This window comes from Myotis davidii, unplaced genomic scaffold (genome assembly GCF_000327345.1).
Source record: "Myotis davidii unplaced genomic scaffold, ASM32734v1 scaffold217, whole genome shotgun sequence".
NCBI lineage: Eukaryota > Metazoa > Chordata > Mammalia > Chiroptera > Vespertilionidae > Myotis > Myotis davidii.
The window spans coordinates 5,511,962-5,525,648 of NW_006290034.1; the positions used below are offsets into that span (position 1 = coordinate 5,511,962).

Sequence of the window (13,687 nt, forward strand, 5' to 3'; positions counted from 1 at the left end):
TCAGCAGGATGTGGGGACCTAGGGCGCGGTTGGTCTTGGGTCCTGAGCACCCTCTGCTGGAGCAAGAGTGAAAGTGACTGTCCGATCTTGGTTGCGGCACCCACACCCAGTGAGGCCTCCTCACTCTGGTGTTGCCTTCCCACTGGAAGCCTGTGCTGTACTGGGAGGGAGACTGGGCTGGGTTGGACGGCACGGCCAGACAGAAGCCTGGGGCTCTGCGGGGGCAGGCTTCTTCCTGGTGCGATGGGCATATGCAGGAGCCCAGGGCCACTGCCATGACGGCTGCCCTCTCCCAAGTGCATGATGACACTCACCCTCCGTTTGGTCAGTTTTGAGAATTTACTTCGTTCTCTGCTCAGTCCTCTGCATAGAAGGCAGAAATCCCAAGTGATTGGATGACAACCCCCCACTGATGTGTTGAAGCTGCCAGTTAGCAGATCAGAACTCTGCTGGGTTTCTCTACCTTGTCTCCCCGTATCCCAGCAGATCCAGACCCGCCCCCGCTGTCGCTGGGCAGGAGTTGTGAGCCTGCCAGTGCAGACCTAGCTCAAATCCTCTGTTCTTTCACAGACATGTCTGCTCTGATTTCACTCAGGAAACGCGCTCAGGGGGAGAAGCCCTTGGCTGGTGCTAAAATAGTGGGCTGTACACACATCACAGCCCAGACTGCGGTGAGTTTGTTGGGAGAAAACAGAGGGACTTCTGATGAGGGGGGAATAACAACTTTTTATAAACTTCCTTTTCCTCCCAATCTGTCCGGCCTCCAAATGCTATCCTAGGAGGCGGTTACTCCGTAATGGGGCTTTCTACTCTGTACGGGTGCAGCCGACTTTCAGCTAACCTGAGTTAGGGAGATCGAGCTTTGCAAAAACAGGATTGATATAGAAGTGATACTAAGACTTTTAGGAACGTAGCTTTTGGGTAACGTTAGACACCAGTGTGTTGCCTCGCTGGATGACACCCTGGTGGCACTGTTGCTGCAGCGTTGCTGGGTAGGTTCTCTTCCATGCCCCGCCCCGCCTCGTCCTCACCCCGGCTCCTGTGCGTCTCGTCTCCGCAGGTGTTGATTGAGACGCTGTGTGCGCTGGGGGCCCAGTGCCGCTGGTCTGCCTGCAACATCTACTCCACGCAGAACGAAGTGGCTGCAGCACTGGCTGAGGCTGGTAAGTTTCAGCTTTTGTTGTTACTGTTATTACCAACTTTGCCTCCAAATAATTATCCAAACATACCTTTTATGTATCACAATCGTCTCTGCAGTGCCATGTCTGTCTAGGGGCTGTAAAATGTGGAGGACAATAAAAATATCAACAGGAAGAAAATGAATAATAAACTTAAGGTTCATATCCATGATAGAATATTATATAGTCATCAACAGTGATTTTTGAAAAGACTAATTACATGGGGACGTGCCCAACTCTAATGTTAAATGAACGAGGAAGAATGTTAAAATGTACGAGCTCAGCAGGTCTCCTTTCCCCCAGGGAGTCATCCCTTTAGAACACGGGCCGTGCCTTCTGCACTGATAGCACGTTAGATAAGGTGGTGTTCACTGTCACTGTGGAAATAATGGCCACTCGTGGGTTCAGTTAAACATCAAATGATTGTTCTTGTCAAAATGGTCAAAAGAAAATCACCGTGAAGTTTCTTTAAGGATCTCGCATCTCCCTAGAATGCTCAGAAAGCAACTTTACAACACTGTTGTTTGTCTTATTTACTCTTTTCTGGTGTTTATTGCAAAAAATTTAGAAGGTTCCAAAACAAAATAAAACACCATAATCCTGCTACCCAGACACAATTTGACCATTTAAAAAATGTTTCTATTCACTTTTTCCAGAGATGAACTACATCTCAGTATGCACACAGTTTTATAACCCAACTGTAACATTGTCAGAAGTGGTTTCCCTCGTCCCTGAGAACTTGGACAGCGCCGTTTGTCCTGCTCGGCCACGTGGACGAGGGGTTCTACCTCAGAGGCGCTGTTTTGACTCCGGCCCTTCCTGAGTTGTTTCCCTTCTAGCATAGTTTCTGTAGCCCTTCCAGAGAGCGATGTTGGTCTGGGATTGCCCCGAAGGAGCAGCAGCTGACCTGTGTCCTCTGTGCAGGCGTGGCCGTGTTCGCGTGGAAGGGCGAGTCGGAAGATGACTTCTGGTGGTGCATTGACCGCTGTGTGAACATGGACGGGTGGCAAGCCAACATGGTAATCATGCCTGCTCATCCTACACTTGGACAAGACAGTTGTGGCCTTTTTTCCCTCAAAGCATGGGTCCCTGAGTATGTTTTGGAAATTCGGTCTGACACACTTACTTTGTTGCCAAAGTGTTTAGCCTGCTGCCTGTTCAGAATGGGTCTGAGAACTGGTCTGAGTACTGACGGCACCGGTGGGGGCAGAATGAGACAGCAGGAAATGATGCAGTACCTCTGCGGAGTAGGAGTCTCGTTTCTTCCTTCCTGCCCCGACTCCTTTTGCATTGAAAGGGGCTATATATGTCAAGACTCAGCTAAAAATGAGTGTGTGAATAGCCTCATACTCTTCACTAGAGTCCAGAACAAACTGAGGAACCCTTTTAACCGTTTTACACCGACAAATCGTACTGCTTACTGTCCCAGCCTGCTCCCGGAGCTCGGAGCAGCGCTCTCCCAGCACGTGCAGGGCTCGCTCACTAGTGCAGAAAGTGGTTCGCAGGTCCCCCCAGCTCTAGCAGCCTGAATGCCCATAGAAGTCTTCTGGCTGTTCTGTAGATCCTGGATGATGGGGGAGACTTAACCCACTGGGTTTATAAGAAGTATCCAAACGTGTTTAAGAAGATCCGAGGCATTGTGGAAGAGAGCGTGACTGGTGTGCACAGGTAACAGACTCTGGAGTAGCCGCCCCGTGTCCTTGCTCAGCGAGTTCTTCTGGGCTCTCAGGCTGCAGGGCGTGTTTCAGACCTGTAGGTGTTGAGTTCTTACTTTGGAAAATCCAGGAGACCCTAAAAGGAAGTTATTCCAGGTTCTAGTTCACATTTTTCTCTCCCACTTACTCCACTGTGATTCTCAACCAGTGTTGGGAGGTAGGGAGTGACTATGTCTTGAAAAACTGTATTCGATATTGTATTACAATTTCATATTTGAAATAGGAAAAAATTCTATTGTGAAACTGGATGTCAGCTATGCTACAAAAAATAAAACTGGGCAAAATATTCTCAGCTTGCCAGAGGACCTAAAGATGCTCGCAAAAGCGTTCTCAGTCGGGGGCATGTGGCACGTTGCTCTCACGCATAAGGGAACCGAATCAGAACCTTTGATCATCTTTGTTTATGAGCAGTAGGCATGGTAACGATTGAGAGGATGCTGCCTAAGGAAATATATCCCCTTTTATGGAAGGGAAGTAAATTTCTTCAGTTGAAAGGATTTTTTTCCCTTCCAAATAAAGGGGACGGGGTGGGGGTGGGGTAGGGGGAATGACAAGGAAAGTGAGGAGGGATGACGAGGAAATCATTTGTTTACTAATGTCCGTGGGCATGTCAGGCTGGGGAGGCAGCATGGAGCTTGGAGAGGATTAGGCAGATTTGCCACGCGTCCTGTTTACCAGCTAACTGGTCTTGTTTTTTGTGGCTTCTTCCTTTAGGCTGTATCAGCTCTCCAAAGCGGGGAAGCTCTGTGTTCCAGCCATGAACGTCAATGATTCTGTTACCAAACAGAAGTTTGATAACTTGTACTGCTGCCGAGAGTCCATTCTGGACGGGTAGGTTGAAGAGCACGGATATCAGGCTACGGGCGTGCACGTGGGCGGGCCACAGTGCTCCCTGTCAGTCCTCCAGTCGTGGCCCCTGCACTTCCTCTGGGTCCATTCCTTAGGGAGCCCCGCCTCTCCGCCTCCAGTTCTTGTGGGCTTGCCTCCCCACTTTGAATTCTGTGCGAGGGACTGTGTTTGAGCTAATAGTGTTGGAGTTGAGCCCTGTCTGTCTCCACAGCCTGAAGAGGACCACAGACGTGATGTTTGGTGGGAAGCAGGTGGTGGTGTGTGGCTACGGTGAGGTAACTAGCAGGGCCGCAGGGCCTGTCTTTTCATGGACTTACCAGAAATGCTCCGTGAAGGCTGCGTGCTCAGGGTGGTGTCACTGGCGCAGGTTTAAAATACTCTTAGATAACGTATCTCAAAACAATAGCAAAAGTCCTTTATTCAGCCGAAACCGGTTTGGCTCAGTGGATAGAGCGTTGGCCTGTGGACTGAAAGTTCCCGGGTTCGATTCCGGTCAAGGGCGTGTGCCTGGGTTGCGGGCACATCCCCAGTGGGAGATGTGCAGGAGGCAGCTGATCGATGTTTCTCTCTCATCGATGTTTCTAGCTCTCTATCTCTCTCCCTTCCTCTCTGTAATAAATCAATAAAATATATATTTTAAAAAAGTCCTTTATTCAGATTTATGAATGAAGACATATGAAATGAATCAAGTTCAGATGTTACCACTTTGTCTTATGGGATGGAATGTTGGTATCATTTCCCCCATTTTTTTTAATGTTCTTTATTGATTTCAGAGAGAAAGGGAGAGAGACAGAAACATCAATGATGAGAGAGAACCATTGATTGGCTGCCTCCTACACACCCCCGGCTGGGGATTGAGCCCACAACCCAGGCATGTGCCCTTGACCAGAATCGAACTCATGACCCTTCAGTCTGCGGGCCAATGTTCTATCCACGGAGACAAACCAGCGAGGGCCATTTCCCCCATTTATAACAACAGCCTGTTTTGAGACTTAATTCAAGGGACTATGTCGCATTTTAGCCCCACAAGCACCTGGCAGTGGAGTGAGGGGTGGACTCCAACTGGCACAGAGTTGCCTGTCTCTAAGCTAGGGTGGGTGAAGGGGATTGCATTGTCATCAGCGATGGCCCGCAGAAGTTCCTGTGCTGCTAGGCTGTCCTTGAGTTTAATGCATCTCAAATGAGAGTCACCAGGTCTTTCTGGACTAAGAAACTAGAGTTACAGTTGCTCTTCTTGGCCTCGTTTCCCTACTGGTAACACTTTTGTTCCCTTGATCTCATTTACTGTCCCAAGCCCTGCCCTTGTACGCAGTAGGGAATGTCTGACTAAGGTCGCAGCATACCTAGTCTGGACCTGTCTCCACTCTGCCTGGCCTGGAGCCTTCGTGCCAGGGCTCTCGAGATGATTGGTGACTTCAGGGCGTTAGTTCCCGCCTCCCACAGAGCCTGCTGCCTGGTGCCCAAGCCCTGGTGGACCTGAGGCCTGATGCTCTCTCATGTTCTGTAGGTGGGGAAGGGCTGCTGTGCTGCTCTCAAGGCCCTCGGAGCCATCGTCTACATCACAGAGATCGACCCCATCTGCGCTCTGCAGGCCTGGTAAGCACGGTGCTCCGTTCACCCCGCTTGCTTTGTTTCTGAGAGTCCGTGAGTGATCACATGAACCATTCCCTGCAGAGTCCTCAGAGGAGGAGGCTGGGGTCACGCTGTTCCTCCAGTGCAATCCCAGGGCCTCTTGGCTTCCTGGGTGGAATCTTGGGGAGTCTGAGGAGGCCAGTGGGTGTCGTTGAGCATAGTTGTCACTCACCGTCCCTGTGGGGTGGCACTGGATCTGACTTGAGAAAGGAACTTTTAGTCGTGGTTAGTGGCAGCTTCCGGCCCCTGCCCCCTGGCTTTGCTCAGTGTCCTTCCTGTCCTTCCAGCATGGACGGGTTCCGGGTGGTAAAGCTCAGTGAAGTCATCCGGCAAGTGGACGTGGTGATCACCTGCACAGGTGAGTGTCGAGCTGTCCTGCGGGAGTGCTCACGCGGGCTGTCTCCACGGCGGTCAGACTGGCTTTACTTACCAAGGCCACACTCGGGGTCAGGGCTCTGAATGGAAGAGCTCTCAGAGCCTTGGCACGTCCTCAGAACAAAGAGCTCTCCCCGTGGCTCGTGCACTGCGCGGTCTTACCACCAATAACGTCGCCTGAAGAGCTGTTCGTTATGCAACGTACATGTCTTTTCTCATGTACGTGCCCCTTACTGCCAGTGAGCCTCCCCTCCACGTTCTCACTGACAGCTCCCAGCGCCTTGTTCTGCATCTCTTCCGCCGCCTGCCTTTTCTTTCAGGAAACAAGAACGTAGTGACGCGGGAGCATCTGGACCGCATGAAAAACAGTTGTATCGTGTGCAACATGGGCCACTCCAACACGGAAATTGACGTGGTGAGTCTTCTCACACATTTCCCTGGGCCTTTGCCCTCTTCCTTCCCTCGAGCCATTCAGCCACCTGTGCTGTCTGCCTTTCAGACCAGCCTGCGCACCCCGGAGCTGACGTGGGAGCGGGTCCGTTCTCAGGTGGACCATGTCATCTGGCCAGACGGCAAGCGCGTCATCCTGCTGGCAGAGGTACGACGCCGGGCGGGGCTCCGCCAGAGCCGTGCTCGCCTGGAGCTAGATCCTGGGGTGGGTGGGGAGGGCGTAAACAGTGGGCCTGTTTCCCGGGCCTCTGTCTTTGCATAGCGATATATTTCTCAAATGGTCTGGTCCCCAAAATAGAATCACTCACAGAACTATCTGCTTTTGACTAAGTAACACACTGCTTCCTGGCCGCAACTGAGTCTTCGGCTAGTCAGACTCAGGACTTGCAGAAAGCAAGACACACCTGGCCTGGCAGGGGAACTCTTCCTCCACCAGCTGAGTCCAGGGCAGAAAGGGCCCTCCCTCATTTGCATGACCGGCTGACTTTGGCACTTGCGGTGGGACTGCACCCTCACCCAGGGCTCCCTTTTCCCTCCCAGGGCCGCCTGCTCAACCTGAGCTGCTCCACAGTCCCCACCTTTGTGCTGTCCATCACGGCTACCACACAGGTACGTGACATCATGCCTCTCACACTGCGACGAGTGGACGGGCCCAGAGCAGCGGTCTCGGGAGAGGGCGCTGCTGTGTCGCCGTCTGCGCAGGGTTTGTGTTTCTGACCCTCTCCTCCCACTTAGGCTTTGGCACTGATAGAGCTCTACAACGCACCCGAGGGACGCTACAAGCAAGACGTGTACTTGCTGCCCAAGAAAATGGGTGAGTGAATCCCGTAGAAACCCCTGTTGGTCCCGGCCTGTTGGTCCCGGCCTGGGATGTGGTTTGGTCAAACGAGCACCGTGGAAGGCATGGGAGCCAGAGCAGGTTCTAGTCCCTGTTCTCACACTGAGGCTTTGGGCCTCAGGACACGTTCTAATCTCCATGAGCCTCGGTTGGTTTGTTTTTTGATCGGTAAAGTGAGAATAACACTGCCTACATGGCAGAATGTAGTGAGAATTTTAGCTACTGAGAAGAAGTGCTCAGCACAAAGGGTGTGGGCAGGTGCTCTTCCTCTGCGCAGCCGGGGAAGTCCAGGAAACTCCCCGGTCTGGCGCTGAGTGCAGCTTGGACCACAGTGAGAAGCAGAACAAAGGTGGGCTTTCCTGTCCTGCTCTGTGCAGCCATGCAAACAGCCTCTTGTCTTCCAGGGGACAGCTGTGCTGTGTTCGTGTGACACTGTACATCTCTCCAGTTCTTTACCTTCCTGAATGGTGGTGCCCATCCCCCCAACTATAACTGATCAGCCCAGTTGATCAGTCCTCTTAAAGCTAAAAAACTTCTGGTTCTCATCACCTCCAATAGCTTACCTGAGATTGTTGTTTTTTAAATCATATTCATATATGGTATAGCCCAGGAAGTTTATCATGGAAAAGTAATGTTTGTGCCAGCGGCCTTAGAAACGCCCGGTCCTAAGATTAGAGGCCTTGTTGGACCTGACCCTAAGTAAATGTCGGTGATACAAGGCCCTTTTGAGCGTCCCGGTGCCCACTGTGATTCATGGAGTGACTCTAGTCCGGTTAGGGAAGTTGCTACAGTGGTTCATGCCTCTGAGGTGAGGCCACAGCTTTGCCAGAGAAGGACGGGGAGGTCCAGGTCTTCCCGTGTTGCCGTCCCGGAGGTGGCTTTCCAAACGCACTCTGGCTAGACTGGGAGACGTTCCCTGCCTAGAAAGGCAGCCGAGGGTTGTAAGCACATTTCAAGCTGTAGAGTCTCCGAAGGTATTCTGTCCCTTGTCCGTTATCAAGAAGCTTCAGATGGAAGTCGGGAGGGCGTACCCCAAGAGGCATGTCTGAAACGGAGTCTGCTCCCGCCCCCTTGTTCTCCCTAGATGAGTACGTTGCCAGCTTGCACCTGCCATCATTTGATGCCCACCTGACAGAGCTGACGGATGACCAAGCAAAATATCTGGGACTCAACAAAAATGGGCCATTCAAACCCAATTATTACAGGTAACTTGGGGGAAAGCAAGTGAAAAAGCTCTTTTCCCCGATATTAAACCAAGCCGACTGCCAGCTTCCTTGACTAAAGCTAACGTCCTACCTGATTGGGACGAGTTCAGGAACTCTGCCCGCACTAACGGGGTAGGCAGAGAAATGCTGTATCTCCTAGCAAATGTAAAGAGTAAAGGTTTCCTAAAATGTTGGAGCTTGGGCCTCACCGCTAGGGACTCTGATAGAGTTGGTCTGGGATGGGGCCAGGCTGGTTTTGTAAAAGCTCCCAGATTATTCTGATGTGCAGTCAGTGTTGAAAACCACCGACTCCTGTTACCATGGAGCAGGAGATGAGACCAGAGATGGCATTGTCAGCAACGGGTGGAAGCACAGGGGAGCGTGATTCTTGGGGAGCGACTGCAGGGACCCAGCCTGGCCGGGAGGGACCCAGGCAGTGTGTCTGGTCCTGATTCTCCGGGACTCCCACGTGGAAGACACAGTGCTAAGTCATCCATCTCTCTTTACAGATACTAATGGACCATGTTGCCAAGGACCAGTCCACGTGAACCATACAACTCGACAAGAAACTTTTTTAAATAACTTTTATTTTCTTTTTATTCCTTTCCTCTTGGTGTTTTTTTTTTTTCTTTCTTTCTATAATTTCATTCTTGTTTTTTCATCTCATCATCCAAGTTCTGCAGATGACACAGGAACTTGCTTCATGGCTCTTTAGGTGAAACTGAGGTTCAGGGGTCCTCACCCTAGTCAGAAAAGGAGGATTTTATTCTCCCAGCCCAGAAAGGGGTCTTTCTTTCCCATTTCTGGGGACTTTAGTCTTAACTGGGTACCTTACTCACAGGAAATGTAAGGTGCCTTCTAGTTGGAACAATCTGCAATGTCTAAATTGCCTTAAGAGCCCACTTCTTAGCTGCTGAATCAGTGCTCTTTGACTTCTTCAGAGGAGCAGGGATGGGACCTACCAGCCAGGTAGGCCAGTCGTAGGTGGTGCATGTCAGTTCCCCCCTAGATGTCCCAGCCCTGTGTCCTGTGTGAAGGTGGTGTGTCTGGTTCAGATACGTGCACAGTGAGTGTTGCTAGTTGAGATCCAATAGGTCCACGTGGATTAGTATAGCCCTTCCTCCACGCCCACCAGACTTTCACATTTTTCACATTTTTAACCAGACTGCATTCTATTAAGTTGAATTCTGTCCCCCAGCATTTATTTCTGTTGTACCAAAAAAGTAAGACACATGTTTAGTGTTAACGCTGAGAAACTGCTTGGGTGGCTAGTTGGTATCAGTGTTTCTTTTAAAGCTTTGGTGTTAAGAGGGCCGAGTTGAGTCAAGAGCAATGTGGGTCTCAAACTCTGTTAAATCCCTGTTTCTAGCCCACAGTTTATAGCTTCGGCGGCCTGGGGCCATAACAGCCAATTCTCGCAGCTCTGCCCTATACAGCTTGTGCTGAAGGCAAATTTCTTGAACCGTTACTCACCGTTAAAGCACTGAGCTCTATCTTTAGGATTTATCCCTCAAGAGCACATTTCTGGTCAGCTATGCCTCTGCAACCTAACATATTTAAAGGGAGATAGAGTGGGGGGAGGAAGGATATATCCACATTGGGCCACGGTGAGGGAAGGCCAGCCCCAGATAACTTTCTGGGACTTTAAGCCCCATATAACATTAGTTTTGCAGAAGTGGTACCACTTTTGATTGACAAGTGTCACAAAAACTTTCTGAACTAAGATCTTAAACGGGCAGCTTGTGCGGAGAGAAAGTGATCAGCCGCGCTGGCTCGCGCTCTGAACTCCCCAACGAGGCTCTCGCAGCCACAGAGCTGCATCCCTGTCCGTGCATCTGCTCCAGCGTCTCTGCATGGTCATGTGAGCTTTAGGTCGCGCGCTTTAAGTATATACGCCCCAGGACCCTGAATCCTCAACTCGCTCTGGCCTGTGACCCTTCAAAACTGGGCCAGGATTAGTGCGAGGTGCTAGGAATTGCCGTCTCTCGCGCCATTGATCAGAGAGACAGACATTAAAACAGGAATATCATACCAGGGGACAATGGTCTTGCCAAACTTTTTCCTTTTCCTCTCCTGTTTCTTCCCACTCCTTGCCAGTGTGACCATGCTTGCTTCTCTGTAGATGTTAGCGGTTCCAGCCCTTTCCCAGGGCATGTAACCAGCCAATCAGAACACCACATCCTTTAGGGGAAGTAACCTGGCCAACAGGGGTGTCCAGCTCTGCTAGAGGGAAGGGGCCCAGGTCCTACTGCCCTCTGGGCCGCCCCTGCTCCCAGATCTATTTCTGTGTCCATAGGAACAATAGGTAAGGGCTCCGTCTTTGTCAAGCCATGTAACAAGGACACTGTGGGGACATGTCCGGCCTAGAGGGAGCATGTGGAGAGCAACTTGGGAGGAACAAGTTTATTTTGTACGGAGTGATTTTTAATGAATGCAATATTAATCCTTGCAGATGAGCAATAATCATTAAAGTCAATTAAAACGATAAGACCATCTTGGAAGTCTGTGTCATTCTTGGTCGAACAGCAAAGCTTCATTAGAACCTGTTTTCTAGGCTGGGACCAGTCCTCTGTTCTGGATCGTGGGCCAGAGGGCACCTACTTGGGGATCCTCAGACCTTGCTTACCTCTCACCCCGCTCAGCTTTAACCACGGCTCTCCACTTCAACCACCAGGTGGCACATTTTCTCACGTCTGGTGTGTCACACACGGTCTCTGGCCAACAAATGATAATGAAATATAAGTCCACAACCCCTTTCTGAACCCCTGTGTTTTGAAATTGAGAGTATTTCTGACTTTTGGAAATACACAATATATTAAATAATACCTACTAGGGGAATGTGGAGGACCATTCCATATCAAGTGTGTGAATATTTCTTCAATTAAGTGTATTAAGTGTACAGAATAAGGGATAAATAACTAATAGCCACCCAGTTCAGATGAGGTTTGGGCTTCCAAATTAATTTTTGCCAAACAGTAGGAAAAGTTTTTTTTATTTTTAGAATTTTTTTAAATTTTGGAGTTGTGGATAAAGGCTTGTAGCTCTCAAATAATTAGAGTTACATTCATGTGGTGGTGTGTGGCTCCATTCTGTATGTCTTACACAATTAGCATGCTTGATCCTCACAATCCCATGAGGTAGGTACGACTGTTATCCCCATTTTATAGATGGGAAAATTGAGACAGTACGGTGAAGTAATTTGCTCAAAGGTACGCAACTCTTCACTTGGTAGAGCTGGAATTAACGCAGATAGTCAGACTCCAAGATCCATGCTTCACACTGGCCAATACCGATTCTAGGAAACAGCCCCAAACCAGGTGCTAGTATTGAAGTTACATATGAAGTTGGTTTAAAATATATTCCCAGATCCTGTGCTAGACCTGAAACTCAGGGCCATGAGGAAGTTAAATATCTCTGCAGAGTAACCGTGCAGTTGATAGAGCTAGGATTTGACCCCTTTCTGACTCTTAGGGCCCTTCTCCTGTCACCTTAAGGCTCCCCAAGAGTACTTTCAGGATGTCATTTCTCAGCAAAATTCTTTTAGCAGAAGAAACGGTGTGGACAGGAAGACCCAAACTGCCGATGCCATGGCTGTCTTCATGCTTCCTGCGTAGTCCTGACAACCCAGAGGGCCTGCTGCCTCCTAGTGCACCACACTGCTTCCCAAAGCCAGAGCCACTTACACTTCACCCACTCGTGGGCCCTAAGATTCACTGATGCGCAGTTGGGCCTTTGTGCTCTGGATTTGGCTGGCATTTTTAAGGATACAGTTGAGGATCTATTACTAGAAGTGAAATTACTGAACCAAAATCTTCTCTGTTCTAAATATAGCCAAAACAGCATAGGGTCTTTAAGGTCTGAACTCCCTGCCAGGTAACTGAGGCTGTGGTAGGTCAGTCTTAGAACTTGACTAAACTAGTTATTATAACTAGATGTCAGTTGTGTGTGGGTTGTGTGGGATTTGCTGACTGTATCTGCGAAGCCTCAGTATTGGTCCTTTGCCTGCAAATTCCTTAGTTTTTCCAATGAACTTGGTCCAGCCCATCTGGGATGAAATGCGTATTTACATGAAAGAACCTACTAGGAGGGACCCAGGCAGAAATCATACAAAAGTTGCATCACAGAGACTCCAGGAATTGAGCTGGGGGTGTGGAGAGCCAAGCAAGATGAGATTCTGGAGAGACAGATGGACAGCGTGCCTTGAAGGACTTCACAGCACAGTAACGCAGTTACTACACGCCACCACGAAGAGGTCCAATGAGCATCTCAAACTGGACATGTCCGAAACAGAAATTTTGATGTTCCCCATAAGCCAGTTTTTCTTTCTCCCAGATTTTCCTATTTTTATAAGCAATACAACCACACACCCAGTTTCTGAAGCCAAAAATCTAGGACTCATTCTTTCTTCCTCTCTCCAGCCTCTGAGCATCCTGTCGCATCTACCTACACAATATAGAAATATAGCAACCCAGTGCTCCACCCCATGCAAACCACCATCATTTCCATCTGTAATCGCCTCACCTGTCGACAACCTCATCCACTCTTGGAGCTCTTCAGTCTCTTCTCCTAAAGACATCAGACCGCAACACCTCCCCGGTAACACCTCCACCGGCTTCCCATTTCACTTAGAATGAATTTCAAATGCCTTTTCATGCCCTGCAAGGCCCCACCATCCCCTGGCCTTCCCTCCTGCGAGACTTCCCGGCTCATTCGTTCCTGTCCCTAAACTCAGGCCTCTCTCTCTCTCTCTCTCTCTCTCCCCCTCCCCCTCCTCTCATTCAAGATCACACCCTGGGCTTCCCCTCCCAGGGCGGCCGACCTAACAGAGCCAGGCCCCCTCCCTCATCACGGCTGCTTTTGTTTCTTCCCTGCACCCATTTCTCATCTATCTGTACTCCTTGTCTCCCACAGGCACTATGTGGTGCAATTAACCAAGTATAGAGGAGAGATTAAAGGAGACATTTATTGTCAAATAAATGATGAATGAGTGCTTGTCAGAGCTCTGTTTTATTGATTCATTTAACATATCGACCCCTTGTGAAGTAAATTCCCTGGAGGCTGGGACCGGGTTCCTTTTGTTCACTATATCCCCCTAAGCGCTGAACAGTACTGTAAAAGTGACAAATGCAACGAAAGCCATGTTAAAGGAAGTTGGGGGACAACTGAAATGACTGAAGGAACTGAAGGATAAAGGACACCGAAGCTGGGACTGAAATAAGTGGAAACCAGAAGGACCGAAAAAAGTGAGGCGTCGAGCAGAGGAAATCTCGCGAGGTGTTGGGCAGCCAAGATGGCGGCGGCCCTTGGCGCCACACCTAATATGGCGACCGGGGAGCGTTCCTGGGAGAAATCTCGCGAGAGTGGCACCGCGGCTCCAGTGCGGGAATTGAGCTGGGGGTGTGGAACAGCCAAGATGGAGCCCGCAGCCGGCAGCCCCGGCCCGCT

At 50.0% G+C, this 13,687-nt stretch overlaps 1 protein-coding gene across 2 annotated transcripts in view; it reads left to right on the forward strand.

Annotated features, from left to right (window-relative positions):
• Positions 1-10,734, forward strand: part of AHCYL1 (adenosylhomocysteinase like 1) — a 33,179-nt gene extending 22,445 nt beyond the window's left edge. The window contains exons 3-16 of one of the 2 annotated variants that reach the window (XM_015563422.1): positions 571-671; positions 1,061-1,163; positions 2,103-2,197; positions 2,740-2,846; positions 3,608-3,724; positions 3,954-4,017; positions 5,250-5,338; positions 5,662-5,732; positions 6,070-6,164; positions 6,249-6,347; positions 6,740-6,808; positions 6,935-7,013; positions 8,122-8,242; positions 8,752-10,734. In XM_015563422.1, the coding sequence (XP_015418908.1) occupies positions 571-671; positions 1,061-1,163; positions 2,103-2,197; positions 2,740-2,846; positions 3,608-3,724; positions 3,954-4,017; positions 5,250-5,338; positions 5,662-5,732; positions 6,070-6,164; positions 6,249-6,347; positions 6,740-6,808; positions 6,935-7,013; positions 8,122-8,242; positions 8,752-8,758 (1,217 nt within the window). In that variant the 3' untranslated portion in view covers positions 8,759-10,734. Of the gene's footprint in view, positions 1-570; positions 672-1,060; positions 1,164-2,102; positions 2,198-2,739; positions 2,847-3,607; positions 3,725-3,953; positions 4,018-5,249; positions 5,339-5,661; positions 5,733-6,069; positions 6,165-6,248; positions 6,348-6,739; positions 6,809-6,934; positions 7,014-8,121; positions 8,247-8,751 lie in introns of those variants that run through there. The other variant, XM_015563423.1, reaches the window with a different exon arrangement.
• Positions 10,735-13,687: the final 2,953 nt, after the last annotated feature.